The 20,474-nt window shown below is 45.4% G+C and overlaps 1 protein-coding gene across 7 annotated transcripts in view; it reads left to right on the forward strand.

Annotated features, from left to right (window-relative positions):
* Positions 1 to 3,009: 3,009 nt before the first annotated feature.
* The window catches only part of EHMT1 (euchromatic histone lysine methyltransferase 1), a 144,896-nt gene continuing 127,431 nt past the window's right edge, over positions 3,010 to 20,474 (forward strand). For 3 of the 7 annotated variants that reach the window (XM_072778897.1, XM_072778899.1, XM_072778901.1), the window contains exon 1: positions 3,018 to 3,096. In XM_072778897.1, coding sequence (XP_072634998.1) covers positions 3,034 to 3,096 — 63 coding nt within the window. In that variant the 5' untranslated portion in view covers positions 3,018 to 3,033. Of the gene's footprint in view, positions 3,097 to 20,474 lie in introns of all 7 variants that reach the window. The other 4 variants (XM_072778898.1, XM_072778900.1, XM_072778903.1 and 1 more) reach the window with 2 other exon arrangements.

Genomic DNA, 20,474 nt, shown 5'->3' on the forward strand with positions numbered 1-20,474 from the left:
GAGCTGGTCACCGGCTGGCCTCTGGGCCACCCTCCTCCTGCCTGCCCAGTGCAGTGCGCAGGCATGTTCCCCACTCCTGGCCCTGCTCTCCTTTCCTTCAGACCTGGGAGCCTGCCTATGGGCTGTCCCACCCCCTCCGGGGCACAGCCCCTCTCCTGGGTTCTGGGCCCCTCTTCCTGCCAGGTGTCTAGGTTGGAAGACTGGCTGGGGGAGTGGGACCAGCGTGGGCTGGGTGCCTTTAACTCATCTTCATGGTTCTGCTTCAGGATGCACCCTCCAAGCGGGGCTGGCATGTGTGGAGCCTTTGTTTAACTTAAAATGTATTTGTAACACAGGGAGAGGACCACCCCTGTAACATTTTATTGACACACCTTGGGCTTGCCCATCTGGCACCCATCGTTCTGAGTGGCAGTTCAGACCTCCTGCACTAGAGGAAATCCCATGGGGGGTAAGGAGGAGGGCTGGCCCAAGTCCCCGCCCCTTGTGGGGTTCCCGTACCCTTGTACTCAAGCCTCAAGTCCACGGCGGCCGTGTCTGGCTCTGAGGGAGACTGATGCTTGTCTCCCATCCAAGGGTGAACACACAAGCCTATGCCTGCTCCTGAGGTCCCTTTCAAATGCCTGTTGTCTAGGATCCAAGGAACCCAAGAACAAATAAAGTCAGGGTTCGGCAGAGCAACGTTTCCCAAAGGAGGATCCTGCAGATGTTCCAGGGCTGAGGGGAGGGCCTGTACATGCCCAAGGGGGCCAATGATCCTGGAACGTGCTTTGGGAAAATACTGGAGGTGGGATTAAGATAAGAGTTTGGGTTGAAATTCCGTATCTGACATATGGTGAGGGGGTGACCTTGGACAGCTGCCTCAGCTAATCTGTAACAAACCTACAGGACTATGAGTGGACATACCAGACCCCCCCCGCCTCCCTTCTAACCCCCAGTTGATTTCTTGTATACTAAACAGTCGAGAAGTACAAGATTTGAGCCTAGTGACATAGGTGTCATTCTCAAGTTGAGGCTTCCACCCCTGGGTCCAGGGTGGCCCTTCCGGATTTCATCATCACCCAGTTTGCTAATTTCTTGGGAGCTACAGGCTGGGACGTAGATGGTATCAAGTGTGCAAACATCCCACTGGCCACTCTTTCTGGTTGGAAATGTGCTCTTTAGCCAGGCAGCCATGTACCCAGCTAAAAGTGTTACTATTTGTGGGACAGGGAGAGGATGAACATTGGAGAAAAGCTCAAAGTATGCCACAAGGAGAATAATCCATAAAACATCTGCTAGCGGTAGCTTCATAGTTAAAACCTGCGTGGGTTTCAATCCCATCTCTGCCTCTCGGCAGTTAGGCAGCCTTGGGTGCACTCGACTCCCTTGCTTTGGCTCGCTCCCTCAGTGTGGGTAACAAGTGTGTCTCTCAGGGCTGACCCACTGGTCATACAGTTCACACGGCACATGTCAAAGCCAGCGTGTGACATGTCAGTGACCACACCAGGATCAGATGGGTGTGCTGACAGTGCAAAAGGGGAGCATGTCCTACTTCTGGCACAGTCACTTACGGCTGGTATTTGCCTGGTGAAGGATGTTTCCTTCACATCAAACTTATTCAACAAATATTTGTCTCCTTCCTGCTAAGCATTGTTGTAGGGATTAGGGCACAGGAGATAAAAATCCTGGACCGTCTGGGTTACATTCTAGTGGGAAAGACAACATAGCAGTGGAGTGCCATGGAATCCAACAGAGCAAGGAAGTTCTGGGGTGCAGTATGGTTTCCAATAGGCTGGTGAGGGAAGGCTTCCTTCCCTTGGGGGAGAGCGTTTCAGGGAAGGGACAAAGGAGGGCCTGCCTGGCAGGCGTGGAGATGGGAGGACGGTGACAGGCACGTGTGGGTGCAGGTGGCCTGGCTGTGCTGTGCTGACCACAAGTACTGGGCGTCCAGTCGCCGGCTCCGATGGACTGGGGTCCTAAGCCTGTTGGGAGCTGCCTGAGGCTGTCCCAGAGAAACGTGGGGAGACTTCCCGGGTGCTCACACCTGTCCTCCTCCTCTGCACCGTGTGCACGGTCAGTGGCCACCTCCGTCATCCTCCTGGGGTCCCCTGGGACCCAGCCCTCCTGAGCGAGGGGGAGAGAGATTAGCCCTCCAGTCAGGGTCTCCCCAGTTCCTGCTGCAAAGACTCGCCAGAGAATCCCAATTTCGATCTTTCCTTCAACTCCCAGAAGATGGTAAAAAATAAGTCTGGCTGTGGGAGCGGGTGGGCGAAGGCAGTTGATGGGATGCTTGGTGTGCAGCAGGCTGGCGGGCAGAGGCCGGATCAAAGAGCCGGGGCTGCGGAGGGAGGCAGCCCCGCGGGGGCACACCCCCTGACCGCGGCGCCCCGGCCCGGCGGGGGCCAGCTCCTGCTGGGGGCATCCTCCAGCCACCCCGGCCTCCCAGTCAGGGCACCGTCCCCACCCAGGGAGAGCGGAAGCGCCCGCTGGCCGGGGGGTCCCGAGCTGGACCATCACCCCAGGTGCAGGCCACACTGCTCAGAGGCGTCCTCCTCGGCGGCGCGCCCGCGTCCCCGCCGGCACCCGCTCCCAGCGCGACATCCCTCGGCCGGGGCACCCCCAGCCCGGGGCGCGGCCCAGAAGCACCCTCCAGGCGGGCGCTGCCCAGCACGCCGCGAAGACCCTAACCCGGGTACCGCCCTAGGACGCACGTCACGATCCGCCTTCTGCGAAGGCCGGCGGAAGCCAAGTGTGTCCGGGGTTAGAGGTCAGGGGTCCTTCTCCACCCCGGCCAGGCCACCGGAATGACCACGTAGAAGGAAAAGCTAACTGTGAAAACCGGAGAACAACGCCCGGCCGGCGCGACGCCCCCGGAAGGCCACTGCGCCCAGCCCCGCCCCCCGCCCGGCCCGCGCGTCCCGGTTCCGGTCGGCGCAGGCTGGCGCCGGGGACGCCGCACGCGGGGCCGCAGTGCGCCGGCGCGGGCGCGGGCGCAGGCGCAGACGCGCGCGGCCAGCCCCGCCCCGCCCTGAGCCGCGAGGCGCGGGCGGGGCGATGGCGCGCGGGAGGGGCGGGGCCACGCTGCGGGCCCGGGCCATGGCCGCCGCCGATGCCGAGGTGAGGAGCGGGGCGGCGGGCCGGCGGGGGCGGCGGGCGCGGAGCCGGCGGGCGCGGAGCCGGCGGGCAGGCAGGGCGCGCGGGCGCAGGCGGGGGCGCCGAGCCGGAGGGGGCCGGGCGGGCCCGCGCCTCCCCGCCACCGCCGCCGCCGCCGCGCCTCAGGCCGAGGCCGGGCCGAGGCCGCCGGCGTCCGGGCCGCGCCGCGCGGGGCGCGCTTTGTGCGGCGGGCGGGGGGCGGCCGGCGGGCGGGGCGCGGGGTGAGGGCCGGCCGCCCGGGTCCGCGTCGCCCGCCCCCGCGCGCCCGGGGCCTCTGCGGGGAGCCCCGCGGAAGGGGCGGAGGACAAAAGGGAAAGTGGGGCGAGCCGGCCAACTTCGCGGCGCGAGCCGAGGCGAGGCCGTCCGCTCCCCGCGCCTCTCTCTCCTGCGCCCCGCTGACCTTTCACTTTGTTCCGAATAGGATGGCACTGGCTTTAAGGAAAAGTTGGCCGGCCCGGCGCGCTTCTCCCCAGACAATGCTGCCCAGCCCTGGCGGCTGTCAGAAGCAGGAAGGCACGACTTCAGTTTATTTCTGAACAAACTGCCTCCACGGGCTTTGGATCTAAAAAGTTCCCGTGGTCTCGCTCCTGCCGTGTAGGCTTCCCTTTTGCCAATTGTGGCCGATAGTTTGTGTCCTAGCTCGTGGCCGCGCGGAGACCAGGCTCCCATGCCGGGGACCTCTGGCCTCGCGGCGGAGGGAGAAGCGAGCGGGAGGCAGGGAGGGAGCCCGTGGACCCAGTGCGGGATCCCATGCGGGAGCTGTGCGGGCTCCGTGCGGGCTTTGGGCTCCTGGCGGGACCCGTGTGGAGGGAGGGGTGATCGCTAGTCGCCCTCCCAGAGAGCTCCGTGTAGTAGTAACGTGGGGGCTTGGGAAAGCGAAGGTGCAGCCTCCCGTGCACACTCTCAGCTGTGTATTTTAATCCAAGTAACGTGCGGTCTTTTTATTTCTTATCTACCTTTGGGAGTGTTGATAGTAAGGAAACGGGGAGGGTGCAGGAGTATTAAGTGAATCCCTACCATAGGCTCTGGAACAAGCAGGTGAACTAGTTAACTCTGCAAGTCACTTCCAGGTTTGTGGAGAGATGATGTGTGGTGATTAATGGTATTATCGAGCACTCGCTGTGGCTCGGGGCCCTGTGATTTACTTTAGGTAAGTTCTCTCCCTGCCCCTCTCTGCTCTGTGCAGCAGGTACTATTATTTCCTACTTAGCAGAAGAGGAAAACAGGCTTGGAAGACTTTTGAATGACTTGGCATAGCCAGTGACGGGACTAGCACTTGTTGGGTGTCTGGCGCGTAGTAGGTTCTTGATAAATAATTGATGAGCAGTTGACCCCGATGGCTCTCATTCCAGTCTTGAATAGAGGGCTTAACTGAGCTGATGATAATGACAGGCTTTTTCCTTTCTTTTTTTTTTTTTCTTTCTTCATGAGACACACAGAGAGAGAGGCAGACATAGGCAGAGAGAAGCAGGTTCCATGCAGGGTGCCCTATGTGGGACTCTATCCCAGGACTCCAGGATCACACCCCTGGCGGAAGGCAGACACTCAACCGCTGAGCCACCCAGGCATTCCAGGCTGTTTCCTAAGCCCTTACTTGTGTCCAGTCCTGCTGTAGTGCTGTGCGCGAGTTTACTCATTACAGCCTGACAGTGATCTTGTGGGGTAGGTATTGTTCTGTTCCCGTTTGCAGATGAAGAAACAGGCACAGTGCATCCCAAGGCTCAGAGCTTGTGCCGGAGACCATGGATGCAGGTAGTTTAGCTCACTGAACGTGTGCTGTGTGGGTGGTGGTCATTTTACATGAATAAAAGCTCTGGGTTTAGATTCATGATCTTAAGTGTTTATGATGGAGGTGCATGATAGAGTAAAGGGCCTCCTGGACAGTGGGTAGGCGTAGGATCCTCTCTTGCTACTAAATATGGGAAACGGTGACTGGATCAGGGTTCATTGATTGCCAAATGATTAAACTAGAAAACCGAATGCTTGATACTTAGCTAATTGCATGTTTATTCTTTCTTCTTTTCCTTGACCTAGAAAGACAGTCACCTCTTCTTCACACTACAGAGAACTAGTAAGAGAGTGGAATGTATCCACTGCTCCCATTTTGTGGATTAGTATGTGGGGGGTTCTGGGGTTTAATGTATATTCAGGATCACCCAGCGCCAGAGCACAGAGTAATGCACTTGACATAAGGTTTTTGACCCAGCAAAATGTCACCTTTCCACAGGAGAGCATTCCCAGGCAGACTGTAGGCTTTTCTAGCAGGGTGGCTACTTTGTATCTTTCTTTAAACTTACTTTTTTGTTAAAAAAATACATGCACATGTACATGGTTTAAAAAATCAGGTAGTGCTGGAGTGGCTGGCTGGCTTAGTCCTTACAACACTGAGTCTCAGGGTGGTGAGTTGAAGCTTCACATTGGATGTGGAGCCTACTTAGACAAAAAAATAAATAAAAAAATACTGAAGAAAGTTTTAAAAAAGCAAATAGTTCTAAAAGATATTTTAAAGAGGCCACCCTCCTTCTCTCTTGACTTTGTAGAGAGCAGCAGCCACTTGACACTCTTTAACATTTACTTCATGTATCTAAATAATATGCTTGTGTTGCCATGCCTCATTCACCAATTTTAGGGGTTAAATGTTGGCTTCCACGAATGATAGATGATGACTTCAGTGCTCTCATACTCTCTGTTCTCTAGAAAACTCAAAATCTTGGTTAAATTCACATCCAAAATCATCAGTCTGTTCAGGTCATTATTGTGCTGTGCTGAGCCATGTGGTAAACTACAATTATATATATATATATATATACACACACATATATACACACATCGTTATTTATTTTTTAAAGATTTTATTTGATTTCGAGAGAGAGAGTGTGTGAGCAGAGGGAAGGGCAAGTGGGGGGGAACCTTAAGCAGACTGTCCTGAGCATAGAACCTGATTCAGGGCTTAATTCCATGACCCTGAGATCATGACCTGAGTGAAAACCAAGAGTTGGATGCTTAACTAACTGAGAGCCACTCAGGTGTCCCTTAAGATTTTATTTTTTAGTATTCTCTACACCCAACGTGGGGCTCAAATCACAAACTGAGATCAGAGTCGAGGGCTCTACCAACTGAGTCAGCCAGGCACCTTGTATTTCTTTTTCTGTATAGCCTTTTTTCTTCCTGGAGTTAATAATTGCCTCATTTTTCATTTGCCTGGTTTCCTTTGAACCTCAGAATAATGCTTTTGCAGTTTCTATTCTGTAAAATGTTTCTCAGTTTAAGTTCCCTTTACTTGGTCCTGTCAGCTCAACATTTGCTTCTCTGGTGCTCCTGAGTCACTCTGCCAGGTCAGGATGCACTTGTTCTCTTGACTTGGTACACATTGACGTCCTGGGAGTCTCCCCATCATTCTCTTTCCCTGAGTCTAATGGCTCCTGTCTGTGTGTTTATTCACTGGTGGTGGTGGAACACATTCTCTGGTAGCTTACCAGTAGTTTTTTGGGAGGCAGACTTTTGGGACTTGTGTGTCTGAAAATGTACTTATTCTCCCACCACACTGAAAGAATATGTTTGGGCTTGACATTCCAGTTGGAAGTAATTTTTAAGTTACTGCTCTCATATCTTCTAGTTTTCATTGTTGCTATTGAGAAATCCAGTTTCATTTTTTAAGTCTTGGTAACCATTATTCCCCTGCCAACTTTTTAGGATCATTGCATCCTTGATTTTCCTAATTGTTATGATGTGCCTTAATGGTAGCGTTTTTTCATTTATCATGCAGGATATTAAGTAGCTTGAAATCTGGAGATTGATGCCATTTTGTTTATAGGAAATTTTGTACAATATATTTGAGATAGTTTGCTTTCTACTATTTCAGTTGAATGTTGTACTTTGTGTACTTAATATTATAATTTTTGTCTTAAAAATTTATTTTGAGAGGGGGAGAGAGAGAGCAATAGAGCGGGGGGGAGGGCAGAGGCAGAGGGAGAGAGAGACTCTCAAGCCGACTCTGTGCTGAGTTCAGAGTCCGACTCTGAGATCACAACCTGAGCTGAAACCAAGAGTCAGACACTTAACCCACTGAGCCACCCAGGCGCCCTGGTATTCTATTTTTTTTTTTTTTTTAATTTCATTTATTTATTCATGAGAGACACAGAGAGAGAGGCGGAGACAAAGCAGGCTCCACGCAGGGAGCCTGACATGGTACTCAATCCCAGGACTCCAGGATCCTGGCCTGGGCCGAAGGCGGCACTAAACTGCTGCGCCACCCGGGCTGCCTTGGTATTCTAATTTTTAAAAGCTTTTATCCTGGTCATGTCTTAATCTTTTTGTTCTACTATTTGGGAGCATTTTTGACTATTCTTTCACTGAATTTTTAACTTCTGTTTTTGTATTTTCACATTTTTCTCCCCTTTTTTAATGGCTCCTGTTCTTGTTTAACGTACACAGTATCTGCTTAATTTCAGTTAAATTTCTTAAAATACAATTAAAACTTAAAAAAACTATGGCATCCCTGGGTGCCTTAGTCCGTTATGCATCTGACTTTTGACCTCAGTGCAGGTCTTGATCTAAGGGTGGTGAGTTCAAGCCCCGTGTTGGGCTCCATGCTGGGCCTGTGGCTTACTTAAATAAAATAAAATAAAATAAAATAAAATAAAATATAATAAAATAATTGGTTTTCTGCCTTTTTTTCTGTTTCCCCTGCATTTCTCTTTGCTGCTGTATTTTTTAACTTCTTTCTTTCATTCTGGAAAGCTTCTTCCATTCTGGTGATTCTTGGCTGTTTAGTCACCGTTAAGAATAAAGTGCTGAAGGGGAGGAGGGCGGGGGGTGGGAGTGAATGGGTGACGGGCACTGAGGGGGGCACTTGACGGGATGAGCACTGGGTGTTATTCTGTATGTTGGTAAATTGAACACCAATAAAAAATAAATTTATTTAAAAAAAAGAATAAAGTGCTAAAAATGGAAAGCTGAGAGTTTAGGGGCTTGTTTACTTGTTTCTTTAGTGGAGGGCAGAGGGCAAAGATGGACTTTTCTGTTGGCTTTCCTCCAAATGTTACTATCCTCTAGTCTGGCTTCCTCAGAGAAGGCTCCTTCAAGTCTCTTGCCTTGTTGGTGAGCTGGACGTTGTGGAGCTAGGTTACAGGGCAGGAGGAGGAGGAGGGTCTTCTGTGGCTCAGTCCATGGCCTTGACCTAATTTCTCTGCCTGTAGTTGTGGACTTTACTCCTGACTTTTCTGCTATGGTCCCCAGTATGGGACACTCCTGGTGTAGTTTCTTTCGTCAGAGCTAACCCCCTGGTCTCTGCAGGTCCCAGAGAGGAGTGCTTGTCTGAGTCTGTAGGAGGGGTCTGGGGACCAGGAGTCCAATGCTCCTGGGTGGAATTTTACACCTACACCCCTTTTTAGCCTAGAGTATCCCCCTCATCTTCTGAACCTCTCTGTGGTGCTGTGGGTTCAGTCAGCCTGCTTCTGAGCAGGAACCCCTTTGGTTGGGTTCCTTTTCCTCTGCTCTGTGCAGTGATTTGGCTCTCCTTCATCTTCCTCTTCACGTTTCATGTAGGGCTCTAAAATGTGTCTTAGATGAAGTTTACGTTTCTTTTTTCTGTTCTTGTCTTTGGTTGATTTTTACTAAGGAGGGTAGAAAGTGTTCTGTTGTGCAGACATCAGAAGGGTCTTGAGAAGTGAATTTTCACCCACACTAAAAACATAGCCTCCCCGTGGAAAGGGCTGCCCCTCAGGATCTCTGTGGTTTGTGTTTCTGCGCTCATTATTGGGGAAGGTTCTGGAGTCACAAAAAAGGTGATCAAGAGCAGTGAGTGTCTCTTAGCCCTAATGCTCAGAGATCTCACTTGTGATCGGTACCAGAGTCCTTGTTTCCTGCTTCTGTTTCCTGTCCTATCATAAAACGGGTTTTTTATGTTGGACCACATTTTATTGAGTTTGTCTTTGAAAATAATTGAGCTAATGAGAGCCATGTTCTTTTCTTTAGGAACTTCATATTTAGCATTTCATTGGTCTTACCATGCTTGATAGAAGCCTTTATCTTCTAGTAAGTGCGTGGTTTGATTTCATGTTACGATGATGCTGACTCAGGCAGTCACATAGGGAATAGTTGGAGCCTGGTTACTCTGGCCTACTGTAGGTGTAGTACAGAGTGTATCTGTTCTAGATTTTGAAGTCCTCCCATTTACTGTTCTGCTTTTACTTAACAACTAGTATTTTCACTTATTTAAAAAAAAAATATCTCTCCACAGGTTTTGAGTTTTGAAACACTACTCTGAAGGAGACATTTCCTTCGAAATGGTGTCTTCCTAGATGAGAGGTCACTTTCCCAATTGTATCACTGTCTGTTGGTATTTTACTTAGAAAAGTTTTTGACTGCTTTTTGCATCCCAATTTTAATAGGTTTGTTCCGTTAATAGGTTTGTAGGTTCTGATCGGAGTATATTTAAAATGCTCTTTCCAGGGGGTCTGTAAGCATTTACCGAGCACCTTCTATTTCTGAAGTGCTAGTCTGTGTACTGTGTAAGGGGACATGCACATTTTTGAGATCATTCCCTGATTTCACAAAATGTAAAAATGTGGTGGAGCAGATATTACCAAGCAGGAAATGAGATGGAATCAGTTAAAAGTTAACGAGAAAAGAAAGGCCTGTGCTGCTGCATTCATCGCTGCAGCCAGAACTGTGTTGGGAAAGGTTCCTTGAAGAAGATGGGTTAGTCCAGGTCTTCAAAGAGGTGAGGGATGAGTTGGAATGCTGAGGTACAGTATGTACATTTCTTTTTTTTTAAAGTCATTTTAACAAATTTATAAAATTGAAACCTAAAAATGTCAAATATTTGTCATCTGTTTTTCTGATCCTTGTGAATGTGCATGTTCATATTTAAAAGTGGCTGGAATCAGTGAGCATGTGCTGTCTGCATCTTCCTCTTTCGTGTATTATTTCCTGTGCATCCGTATCTTTAACATTTTTAATAGAGCCACATGGTGTGTTTTGTAGAGATGTCCCAGTTTCCTCAATCATGAATTGGGTGAGTCTGTATCCTTTGGTACAGGGTGGAATTACTAGGTCAGAAGGGGTGAGTGGCACGAGGTGAGGCTGAAGAGGCAGGGCCAGGTCATATAGGGTCTTGTTGCCTTGGTAACCAGTTGGTGGTTTCCTAAGTACTGTAGACAGTCAGTGAAGGATTTTAGGCACAGAATGCTATTTTAAAAAGATGACTCTGGCTGCTGTGTGGAGAGTGGATTGAAGGAAGGCGGGAGAGGAAGCAGTAGGGAGTAGGCCTGGGCCTGGTGACATGGTGGAGTTGCAGAGGCCAGTGGATTGAGTCAAAGTATGTATGTGTGAAAATTCAGTTTTTTGAGTAGGTAAGATAGGTTACATGGTTCAAAATTCAAAGAAATATAAAAGTATAAAGTGAAGCATCTCCTTTGTTCCCAAGCACTCAGTTCTCTTGGCAGGCCATTGGTGTTATTATTGAGCCTATACAGGCAAGTACATACGCAGGTACTTTAGATTCTTTTTTTAAGATTTTATTTATTTATTCATGAGAGACACACACATACAGAGGCAGAGACACAGGCAGAGGGAGAAGCAGGCTCCATGCAGGGAGCCTGATGTGGGACTCAAACCCGAGTCTCCAGGATCAGGCCCTGGACTGAAGGCAGCGCTAAACCACTGAGCCACCCGGGCTGCCCGATACTTTAGATTCTTTATTATGGAAGTTTTCCAAACTATTTAGAAGTAGATGTATGGGGGGATCCCTGGGTGGCTCAGCGGTTTAGTGCCTGCCTTTGGCCCAGGGCGTGATCCTGGAGACCCGGATCCAGTCCCACATCGGGTTCCCTGCATGGAGCCTGCTTCTCCCTCTGTCTGTGTCTCTGCCTCTCTCTCTCTCTGTGCCTCTCATGAATAAATAAATCTTTAAAAAAAAATAATTAAAAAAAAAAAAAAGAAGTAGGTATATGGTAGTTGAATGAACCTCTGCATACCTGTCTCGGGCATCAACAGTTACCTCCTCAAGGACAGTCTCTACTCCATCTGTGAATATATATTTCAGGTAATATAAATATTTCAGTTAATAAATATGCAGTTACTGTTGATATTTCTTATTTCAAATTAGGAACAAAATATGGTCTATTCATTGCCCTTGATAGATTTCTCTTAAATCTCAATATATTGATTGACATGTCTTTATTTTTCTTTTGCAGTTGTTTTGAAGATAATGGTTCATTTGTCCCAAAGCTTTCCATAATCTTGATTTTGCTGATTGCATTGCTATGATGTTTACATGTTCCTCTGTTCTCTGTATTTACTGTCATTGATATTTAAGATCTGGAGCTGTTGTTTTTCATATTGATAGCTGTCATGCCACTCTTGAGTGGTGGAAACGTGATTAGTGTGAATTGAGATGTGCTTTAAGTGCAAAATATACACAGGATTTTGAAGACTTAGTAAAGTATCACATTAATACTTCAAAAAATACTAATTGCATGTTGAAATACAGTATTTCGGGTATATTGGGTTAAATATTACTAAAAGTAATTTGTGTTTCTAATTCCTTTTTAAAAATGGGATTACTAGGAAACTGAAAATCACAAACCCGGCTCATGCTTGTGGCTCACATTATTTTTCAGTTGGACAGCCCAGGGCTAGAGACTGCATCAGACGTAGGTTTGTCTTTTAAAAGCTTTTCTTAAAAAAATAAAATAAAAATAAAAAAATAAAAGCTTTTCTTTTCTTTTTTAGCAAGAATGCTTTGTAACTAGTACTGAGTTTTGTTTTGTTTTGTTTTGTTTTAATCGGGCATAATAAATCTGGTCGTCTTGTTTTGTGCTGTTAACAATCATTGATATTTATTGCTCAGAGTCATTAACTGCGAAATGGCAGACTTTCTTCATTTATTATTTGGAGTATTTCTACAAAGAAAAATTGCTTGGCTACCATGAAGTACAACTCATGGGAAAGGAGAGAGATTTTTTTTTTAATTGGAGTATACTTGACACACAATATTACATTAGTTTCAGTGGAAGGACTGAATCTTTGTTAATGGAAAGCATCTGACACCCAGTGGCCTAAAGAGTGCTCCCTGAGAAAGGCCTAGAGGGCTTTCTGTTTTGTGTAGTTTTAAAATTGTTTGCTAGGCTGGTTGTAAACTGATTTCTGTCCTTGAAGTACAGTCTTCTCCTCCCCATCAGATTCCAAGGCTGGCATGTAGGCTTAGAGAGTCTTCGTTGCTTGCGTATCCTTGCCCTTCGCCTGTGCTTTGTGAGCTCCATGAATGAATGCTAGAGGCTAAAACAAAACGCCCGCTGTATTACTGGCTGGTGAAAGGTCAGGTGTTCCCCCACCTCTGACTTGTCTACCCGTCTGTTTTCCTTCCCTTACAGAAGTGGTCTGTTAGAATCTACCCTTATGGTTCTGTAGTATCTGTTCTCATACCTTAAACAGTTTCAGTAATCTTAAGACATTTAGGCATAACATAAATACAGTTTCTGGGAGAACTTTATTAACAAATGTTATGTACATAGAATATATGTTATATGTACAGTTGACTCTTGAACAACTTGGGTTTGAACTGTGCATGTCCACTTACATGCAGGTTTTTTTTTTTTAATAAATAGAGCATAGTACTCTAAAGTATATTCCTTATGATTTTTTTTTTAAGGATTTTATTTATTCATTCATGAGAGACACACACAGAGAGAGGCAGAGACACAGGCAGAGGGAGAAGCAGGCCCCACGCAGGAAGCCCGACGTGGGACTTGATCCCAGGTCTCCAGGATCACACCCTGGGCCTAAGGCAGGTGCTAAATCACTGAGCCACCCGTGCTGTCCTCCTTATGATTTTCTTAACGTTTTTTTCTCTAGCGTATTTTACTGTAAGGATACAGTATATGATATACAAAATATATGTTAATTTACTGTATATGTTATCCATAAGGCTTCTGGTCAACAGTCCGCTCTTGGTTAAGTTTTAAAGGACTCCAAAGTTCTATGTGGGTCTTTAGCTGTGCAGGGGTTGGCACCATGACCTTCCGCCTTGTTTTTTTTCAACTGTACAAATCATGTCATCTGTACAGATGTGTCATACATGTCCACTGTACAGATCATGTCATCTGGGAATAGAGGTAGAAGAGCTTTACTTTGTCCTTTCAAATCTGGGTACCTTATATTTCTTTTCCTTGCCTAATCCCTCTAACTAGAACCTTTAGTAACATGTTGGATAGAAGTGGTGACAGCAGCCACCCCTGTCTCATTCCTGTTTTTAGGGAGAAGCTTTCAGTCTTTCACCATGAACTATGGCGTTAGCCTTGGAGTTTTGTAGATGCCTTCTATCAGGTTGAGGAAGTTTTCATCTATTCACAGTTTGAGTGTTTTTTTTTTTTATTTTTTTAAATTAGGGGGTATTGAGTTTTAAGTGCTTCTGCATTTGTTGAGATGATCATATGGCTTTGTCCTTTATTCCATTAATATTGCGTATTGCAGTGCTTTTTGTATGTTGAACTGTTTCTGCAGTAAATCCACTTTGTCACAGTATCTAACCTTTCGTATATCTTGTTGCATTTGGTTTGGTAGTATTTTGTTGAGGACTTTTGCATAAAGGATATTACATTGGTCTGTGGTTTTCTTTTTTTCTTTTTTGTTGGTGTCTGAGTGTTTGGTGAGAGGGTGATACTGGCTTCGTGCGTTGGGAAGTATATTCTATTTTTTTGGAAGTGTTTGTGAAGGATTGGTGTTATTTGTTCTTTAAATGTTTGGTAGAGGGGATTCCTGGGTGGCTCAGCGGTTTAGAGCCTGCCTTTGGCCCAGGGTGTGATCCTGGAGTCCCGGGATTGAGTCCCACATCAGGCTCCCTGCATGGAGCCTACTTCTCCCTCTGCCCGTATTTCTGCCTCTCTCTCTCTGTGTTTCTCATGAATAAATAAATAAAATCTTTAAAAAAAAATTGGTAGAATTCACCCCTGAAGCAATTTGGTTCTGGGCTTTTCTTTTCTTTTTTTCTTTTTAAAGATTTTATTTATTTATTCGTGAGAGAGGCAGAGACATAGGCAGAGGGAGAAGCAGGCTCCATGCAGAGAGCCCAATGTGGGACTCAATTCCTGGACTCCAGGATCACACCCTGAGCCGAAGGGAGACGCTTAACCACTGATCCACCCAGGCATCCTGGTTTAGGGCTTTTCTTTGTTGGAAGTTCTTTCACGATTAATTTCCTCACTTGTTTTAGGTATTCAGGGTTTCTGTTCTTAAGTCATTTTTGGTATTTTATGTCTTTCTAGGAATTTGTTCATTTCCTCTACTCTGTCGGCATACAGTTTTTTGTAGTATTCCCTTATAATTCTCTTTTGAGGGCAGCCCTGGTGGTTTAGCGGTTTAGCGCCACCTTCAGTCCAGGGGGTGATCCTGGAGACCTGGGATTGAGTCCTGCATCGGGCTCCCTGCATGGAGCCTGCTTCACCCTCTGCCTGTGTCTCTGCCCCCCCCCCCCCATGAATAAATAAATAAAATTTAAAAAATAATATATTAAATAATTCTCTCTCGGGGTGCCTGGGTGGCTCAGTTGTTGAGCATCTGCCTTTGGCTCAAGTTCTCAAGTTGCAGACCCAGGGTCCTGGGATCAAGTCAGCCATCAGGCTCCCCACAGGGAGCCTGCTTCTCCCTCTGCCTAGGTCTCTCATCTCTCTATGTCTTTCATGAATAAATGAATAAAATATTTAAAAAATTCTTTCTCTTTTTTAGAAGGCTAGTAGTAATATTCTCTCTTTCATTCTTGATATTAGTAATTTGGGTCTTCTGTTTTTCTTGGTCAATTTAGCCAAAGGTTTGTGAATTATGTTGAAGTTTCAAAGAAGTAACTTTTGATTTTGTTGATATTCTTTATTTTTTAAAATTCTTTTCATTTATTTCCACTCTTTATTTACTTTCTTCTGCTTGCTTTGGGTTTAATTTGCCTTTTTTTCTAGTTTCTTAAGGTAGAAGCTTAGGATCTTGGTTTGAGTTCTTTTCTGATATAGGAGTTTGAGGTATACATTTCCCTTGAAGCACTTTTTAGCTGTGTTATGGTTGATTTGTGACCCCCAAAAAGGTAGGTTGAAGTTCCCCCCACCCTATATCTCAGGATGTGACCTTATTTGGAAATGGGGTCATTGTAGACAATCAGATGAGGTCCAGAATAGGATGGCTCCTAGTACAATGAGATTGGTACTGGCATAAGAGAGGAGAGAGCTTTGTGAGGACAGGCATACATGGAGGGGACAATGTGAAGACATACATGGAAAGGACAACCATATCCTGGAGTGACACTTATAAGCCGCAGAATACCAAGGCTTGCTGGCAAATACCAGAAGCTGGAGAGGGAAGAAAGACCACTCCTAGAACCATCAGAGAAAGCATGGCCCAATTGGCATGTTGATTTTGGACTTCTCGCTTCCAGAATTGTGAGACAATGAATTTCTGCTGTTTTAATTGACCCCGTTATGATACTGTTACAGCAGCCCTAGAAAACTAATACAAGTGGCCCCCTATAAATTTTGATATGTTGTGTTTTCATTTTTTTCAGTTCAAAATATTTTTTTTCTCTTGTGATATCTTTGACTCCTGGATTGGTTAATTGACTATTTATTGATTTATTTATTACTTATTGATTTATTGGGCATGGAACTTGAATTCACAATCCTGAGATTAAGTATTACATGCTCTACCAACTGAGCCAGCCAGGCACCCTGACCCATGGATTAGTTAGAAGTATGTTGTTTAATTTCCAGATATTTAGGTATTTCATAGATATCCCTATTTTGTTGATTTGTAATATAATTCCATTATAGTCAGAAGATATACTTTGATTTGTTTCAATTAGTTAATTTAAAAAAAATGGCTCAGATTATGTTCTGTCTTGAAGAGGGTGTGATGAGTGCCCGAACATAGTGTGTACAGTGCAGCCCTTAGGTTGTTCCCTGTGTGTTAGATGGAGCTAGTCTGTGCTGTGGAATCTTCCTCATTCTTCCTTGTCTTTTAGTGACTCTGTTACTACTGGTAGGGTTTTGGAGTCTCTTGGTATTGTGTTCTCTTTTCTTTCAGTTCTGTCAGTGTTTGCTTTGTGTGGTTTGAGGCTCTATTGTTAGTTGTGTGTGTATTTATAATTGTTATATCTACCTGTTGTTTTGGCCCTTTTATCATTATGAAGTGTTCCTCTTTGTCTGTAGCAATATAGTTCTTGTTTTAAAGTCTATTTTGTCCAATAGCCATGTAGCCCTTCTGCTTGTGGTTTGTGGTTTCTCTTTGTAGCTCTTTTTCTGGCTTTTACTTTTAGTCTCTTCATATCTTTCAATCTAAAGTCTATGTCTCGTAGACCGCATACAGTTGGATTCTATTTTTTTTCATACAGTCTCTGCCTTTTAATTGGAATATCTAAGCCATTTACATCTAATATAATTACTGAGAAGATAGGATTTTCTCTGTAGTTTGGTGTTTGTTGTCTGTATATCTTATGTCTTTTGTTCCTCTCTTCCTCCATTACTTTCTTTTGTGTTGAAAAGAGATTTTCTAGTGTGCCATTTTACTTCCCTCATTGTTTAACTATACTTTCATTTGTTTCCTTGGGGAAAAAATTTAATATTGTAATTTGTAATTTTTATTGTAATTTTATTTATTTCTTCATGAGAATACACAGAGAGGAGAGAAAGAGAGAGAGGCAGAGGGAGAAGCAGGCTCCATGCAGGGAGCCTGACGCGGGACTTGATCCTGGGTCTCCAGGATCACACCCCGGGCTGAAGTCGGCGCTAAACCGCTGAGCCACCCGGGCTGCCCATGAATACCAGTTTTGTTAAAATACTATATAAAAGATTTGCTCCTGTATAGCTCCATTTCCTTTGTCCTTCATGTGCTGTTAAAATCAAATAAAGTACATCTTTGTGTGTTGTGTGCCCTGTGCCTATCCAGACAGATTTACAGTTACAATTGTTGTTTTATGCAGTTGTCCTTTAAATCATACAGAAGAAAGCAACAGTTGCAACTAAAAGTGCATTTATACTATCTTTTATATTTACCTGGAAGACTTCCTTAACACTTCTTACAGGGTAGGTCTGCCAGTAACAAATTCTTTTCTTAATATTAAATGCTTTAATTTCTTCATTTATAAAGGTATTTTGGTATCTGTAGAATTCTTGGTTGACATTCTTTCAACACATTGAGTGTGTCATCCCCCTGCCTTCTGGCCTCTGTGGTTTCTGATGAGAGATCAGCTTCTAAACTAATGGAGGGTCTCTGTTATATGTGATTAAGTTGCTTCTTTTTTGTTGCTTTCACAGTTCTCTGGCTTTCAGCAGTTTGATTACGATGTATCTAGGGGAGTATCTCTTTGAGTTTATCTTTTTTTTTTTTTTAAGATTTATTTATTTATTAATGAGAGACACAGAGGGAGAGGGCAAGACACAGGCAGAGGGAGAAGCAGGCTCCCTGTGGGGAGCCCAATGCAGGACTTGATCCCGGGATCCTGGGATCACGCCCTGAGCCTAAGGCAGATGCTCAGCCACTGAGCCACCCAGGTGTCCTTCTTTGAGTTTATCTTGTTTGGAGTTGAGCTTCTTAGATTTTCTGACTTTTCTGATTACTGCTTTCCTGTGAATTGTGAAGTCTGTGATGTGTGCTTTGTCTGTGATGCCAGTGTTTACTGTTGCCTTTTACTGTTGTTACCATGTCTTTGCACTATAAGCCCAGTGCTTTGCCATGGAGTAACATTGTATGTAATCTGTGGATTTAGAGCATTAAAAAGATTCAAAGTCCACTATTCTTTTTTCATCTTCTTTTGATATGATGGGTATGCACTGGTTACGACAATGACAAGAAGGTCCAGTCACAGTATGGCTAAAGGTGGCACTCGGCATAGGTGTGTTTGCCTATCATTGCTGAGCTTGTAGCATGAAAACAGACCACAAACCATGCATGTGGACAAGTGAGTCTGGCTGTGTGCCACTGTATGTGTGGATATTGGGATTTGAATTTCAGATGGTTTTTAGGATTTAAAATCAAAACTATCTTTGGCTTTCAGGCTGCAGGCTCTGGTTTGCTGACTTCTGACGGAGTTGTACTCCCTGTGCTTTCAGAGCACCTCGTTCTTTGTCAGTACACATACTTTGTGTGTCTGTGTGTTTTAAGTAATCTCTCCACCCAGTGTGGGACTTGAACTCGTGACGCTGAGATCAAGAGTTGCATATTTTACCGACTGAGCCAGGCAGGTGCCCCACATGATTTGTGTTTTAATTACTGGTTCCTTTATATGTTATTTATTGTTTTAGTGGCTGGGCTGTAAATTCTTTGAAAGTAGGGCTTTAGCTTTTCTTAGTTTCCAACACCTTGAATATTATTTGGCACATTTTAGGTGTTCTGTAAATGTTGTAAAACTTAATGAAAAAGGAGAAGAAACCAAAATTGGCTGATGAATTTTTTTTCTTTTGGTGGTGTCCTAGAGTAAATCTTTTGGAACTAACTGGCTTCCAGATGTAGATAGGAACCATTTATTCATGCATTTGTTTCTTCATTATTTTGCTTTTGTGACATTTAATGCCTTTTGTTTGTCAGCTTTTGAACTTGGAACCACATGAAAATAAACATGGTACCTTGTCATTGCGGAGGTTCTTGTATTCCAGTTTTGAGAATCACAGGCACAATTACAGTTTGGCAATTACTATTAAAAGAGAAAAATGTTATAGGAGTAACAAAGAGGAAATGCTGAACCACTTGGGTTGGTTAAAGGAAGCTTCCTGTGTGTTCATGCCTGCTGCAGACTGATACCACAGGTGTCTTGCTTAGGATTCCAAATGGAATCTTGGAGAAAGGTTGGCTTTTGCACATGTACAGATTGGAGGGAGAGGTGGCTGCCATCTCCAACAAGCTGGCCATAGCCACTCGTGGTTTTTGAACATTGAAATGTGTCCACACCAAACTGAGATGTACTGTGTGAAGTGCACACTGGATTATAGAGACTTGAGATATTTCATATTTTTTTAGTATTAATTATTTAATACTGGTTGTATGTTGAAATAATATTTTGGATATTTATTGGGTTAAGTAAAATTTATTAAAATTACTCATATCTACTTTTTTTAATTTGGCTGCTAGAAAATTTAAAATTATACTTGTGGCTCATCCTGTGTTTATGTTGGTCAGTGCTGTCTTAGTATGAAGAACATTTGGAGTTTGCATTAATTTTGGATCATCTAGGACTAAAATCCTGTAATGTAGGGGAGAGAATGAGAGATAAATTCTTCAAGAAAGAAGCTAAAGAGTAAGAGGACTTAGTAGAAGGCTGAAGGAATGCCCCCATTTTGTAGATAAGAGGAGTGAAGGCTCAGGAGAGATTAGTCAGCCTTGTCGGTGGCTGCCCAGTTGTGGAGCTCCAGGTGTCGGTGTGCATGGGTGGATCTGAGCTGCCAGAAACCAGAGCCCTGTGGGGTGCGTGTCCTGTGGGATGCACGTTGTAGTTCTCTTGTCTTTGTATCTGCCACCCTACAGGGTGAGTGTGGTAATGAGGTCTGGCATAGTGGGAGGTCTCTGGGGTTAGGTCCAGCATTGCCATAGACCTCTTGAGTGTAGAGGTGTTGGAACATTAGACATTTAGCTGCTTTTCTGTTTGCACATCCTGTCACCCTGGCTTTACCAGCATGAGGCATTTGTGTTCATGTGCATCTTTACTTTTCTGTAAGTTAAATCCTAGTGACTCAGACTTCTACCTTGCTATCCTCAGGACCTACCCAGCCTGCCCTTTGAGCATTAACCTAGGTGTTGCCAGGTCTGTTGGTTCTCATCCTTCATTTTACTAGACCTCTTGACAGCATTTGACATAGTAGTGCAAGAAAAAAGGAGTGGTTAGTTTCTTCGTTGGGATTCCAGGACACTTTACTCTTCTGGTCTTACCTACCACGTTGGTTTGTTTTCTGTCTTGTTTGCAGGACTTTCCTCTGGAACCTGACCTCTAGATGCTCAAGTGTCCTGGGGCCTCATCCTGGTTCCCCTGTTCTGTGTCCTTACCTTGAGTGAGCTCAGCCAGTGCTGTGTTGACCCCAGCCTCACTTTTGCCTGGTCTCCAGGTTCAGGGACATATCGAGTGCTGGGAGGGCTGGTGGGCACCGTTTACCCCAGTGTGCAGCTGGAGCTCTCACTTGACCTCTGAGCCTGTTCTTGTGACCACTCGTCCTGTAGTGACTGGCTTCGTCTGCAGAAACCGTTCTTCAGAAACTACTTTTGGCTCTGCAGTTAGAGTACATCTTACCCCTGCTGCTGGGGCTGTTGCTGAGGTCCATGCCTGTCTCCTCTTCCTGCTTCATCATGGCCTCCATGATCTCTGCTCAGGAACCCAG

The sequence above is a fragment of the Canis lupus genome, chromosome 16 (genome assembly GCF_048164855.1).
Source record: "Canis lupus baileyi chromosome 16, mCanLup2.hap1, whole genome shotgun sequence".
NCBI lineage: Eukaryota > Metazoa > Chordata > Mammalia > Carnivora > Canidae > Canis > Canis lupus.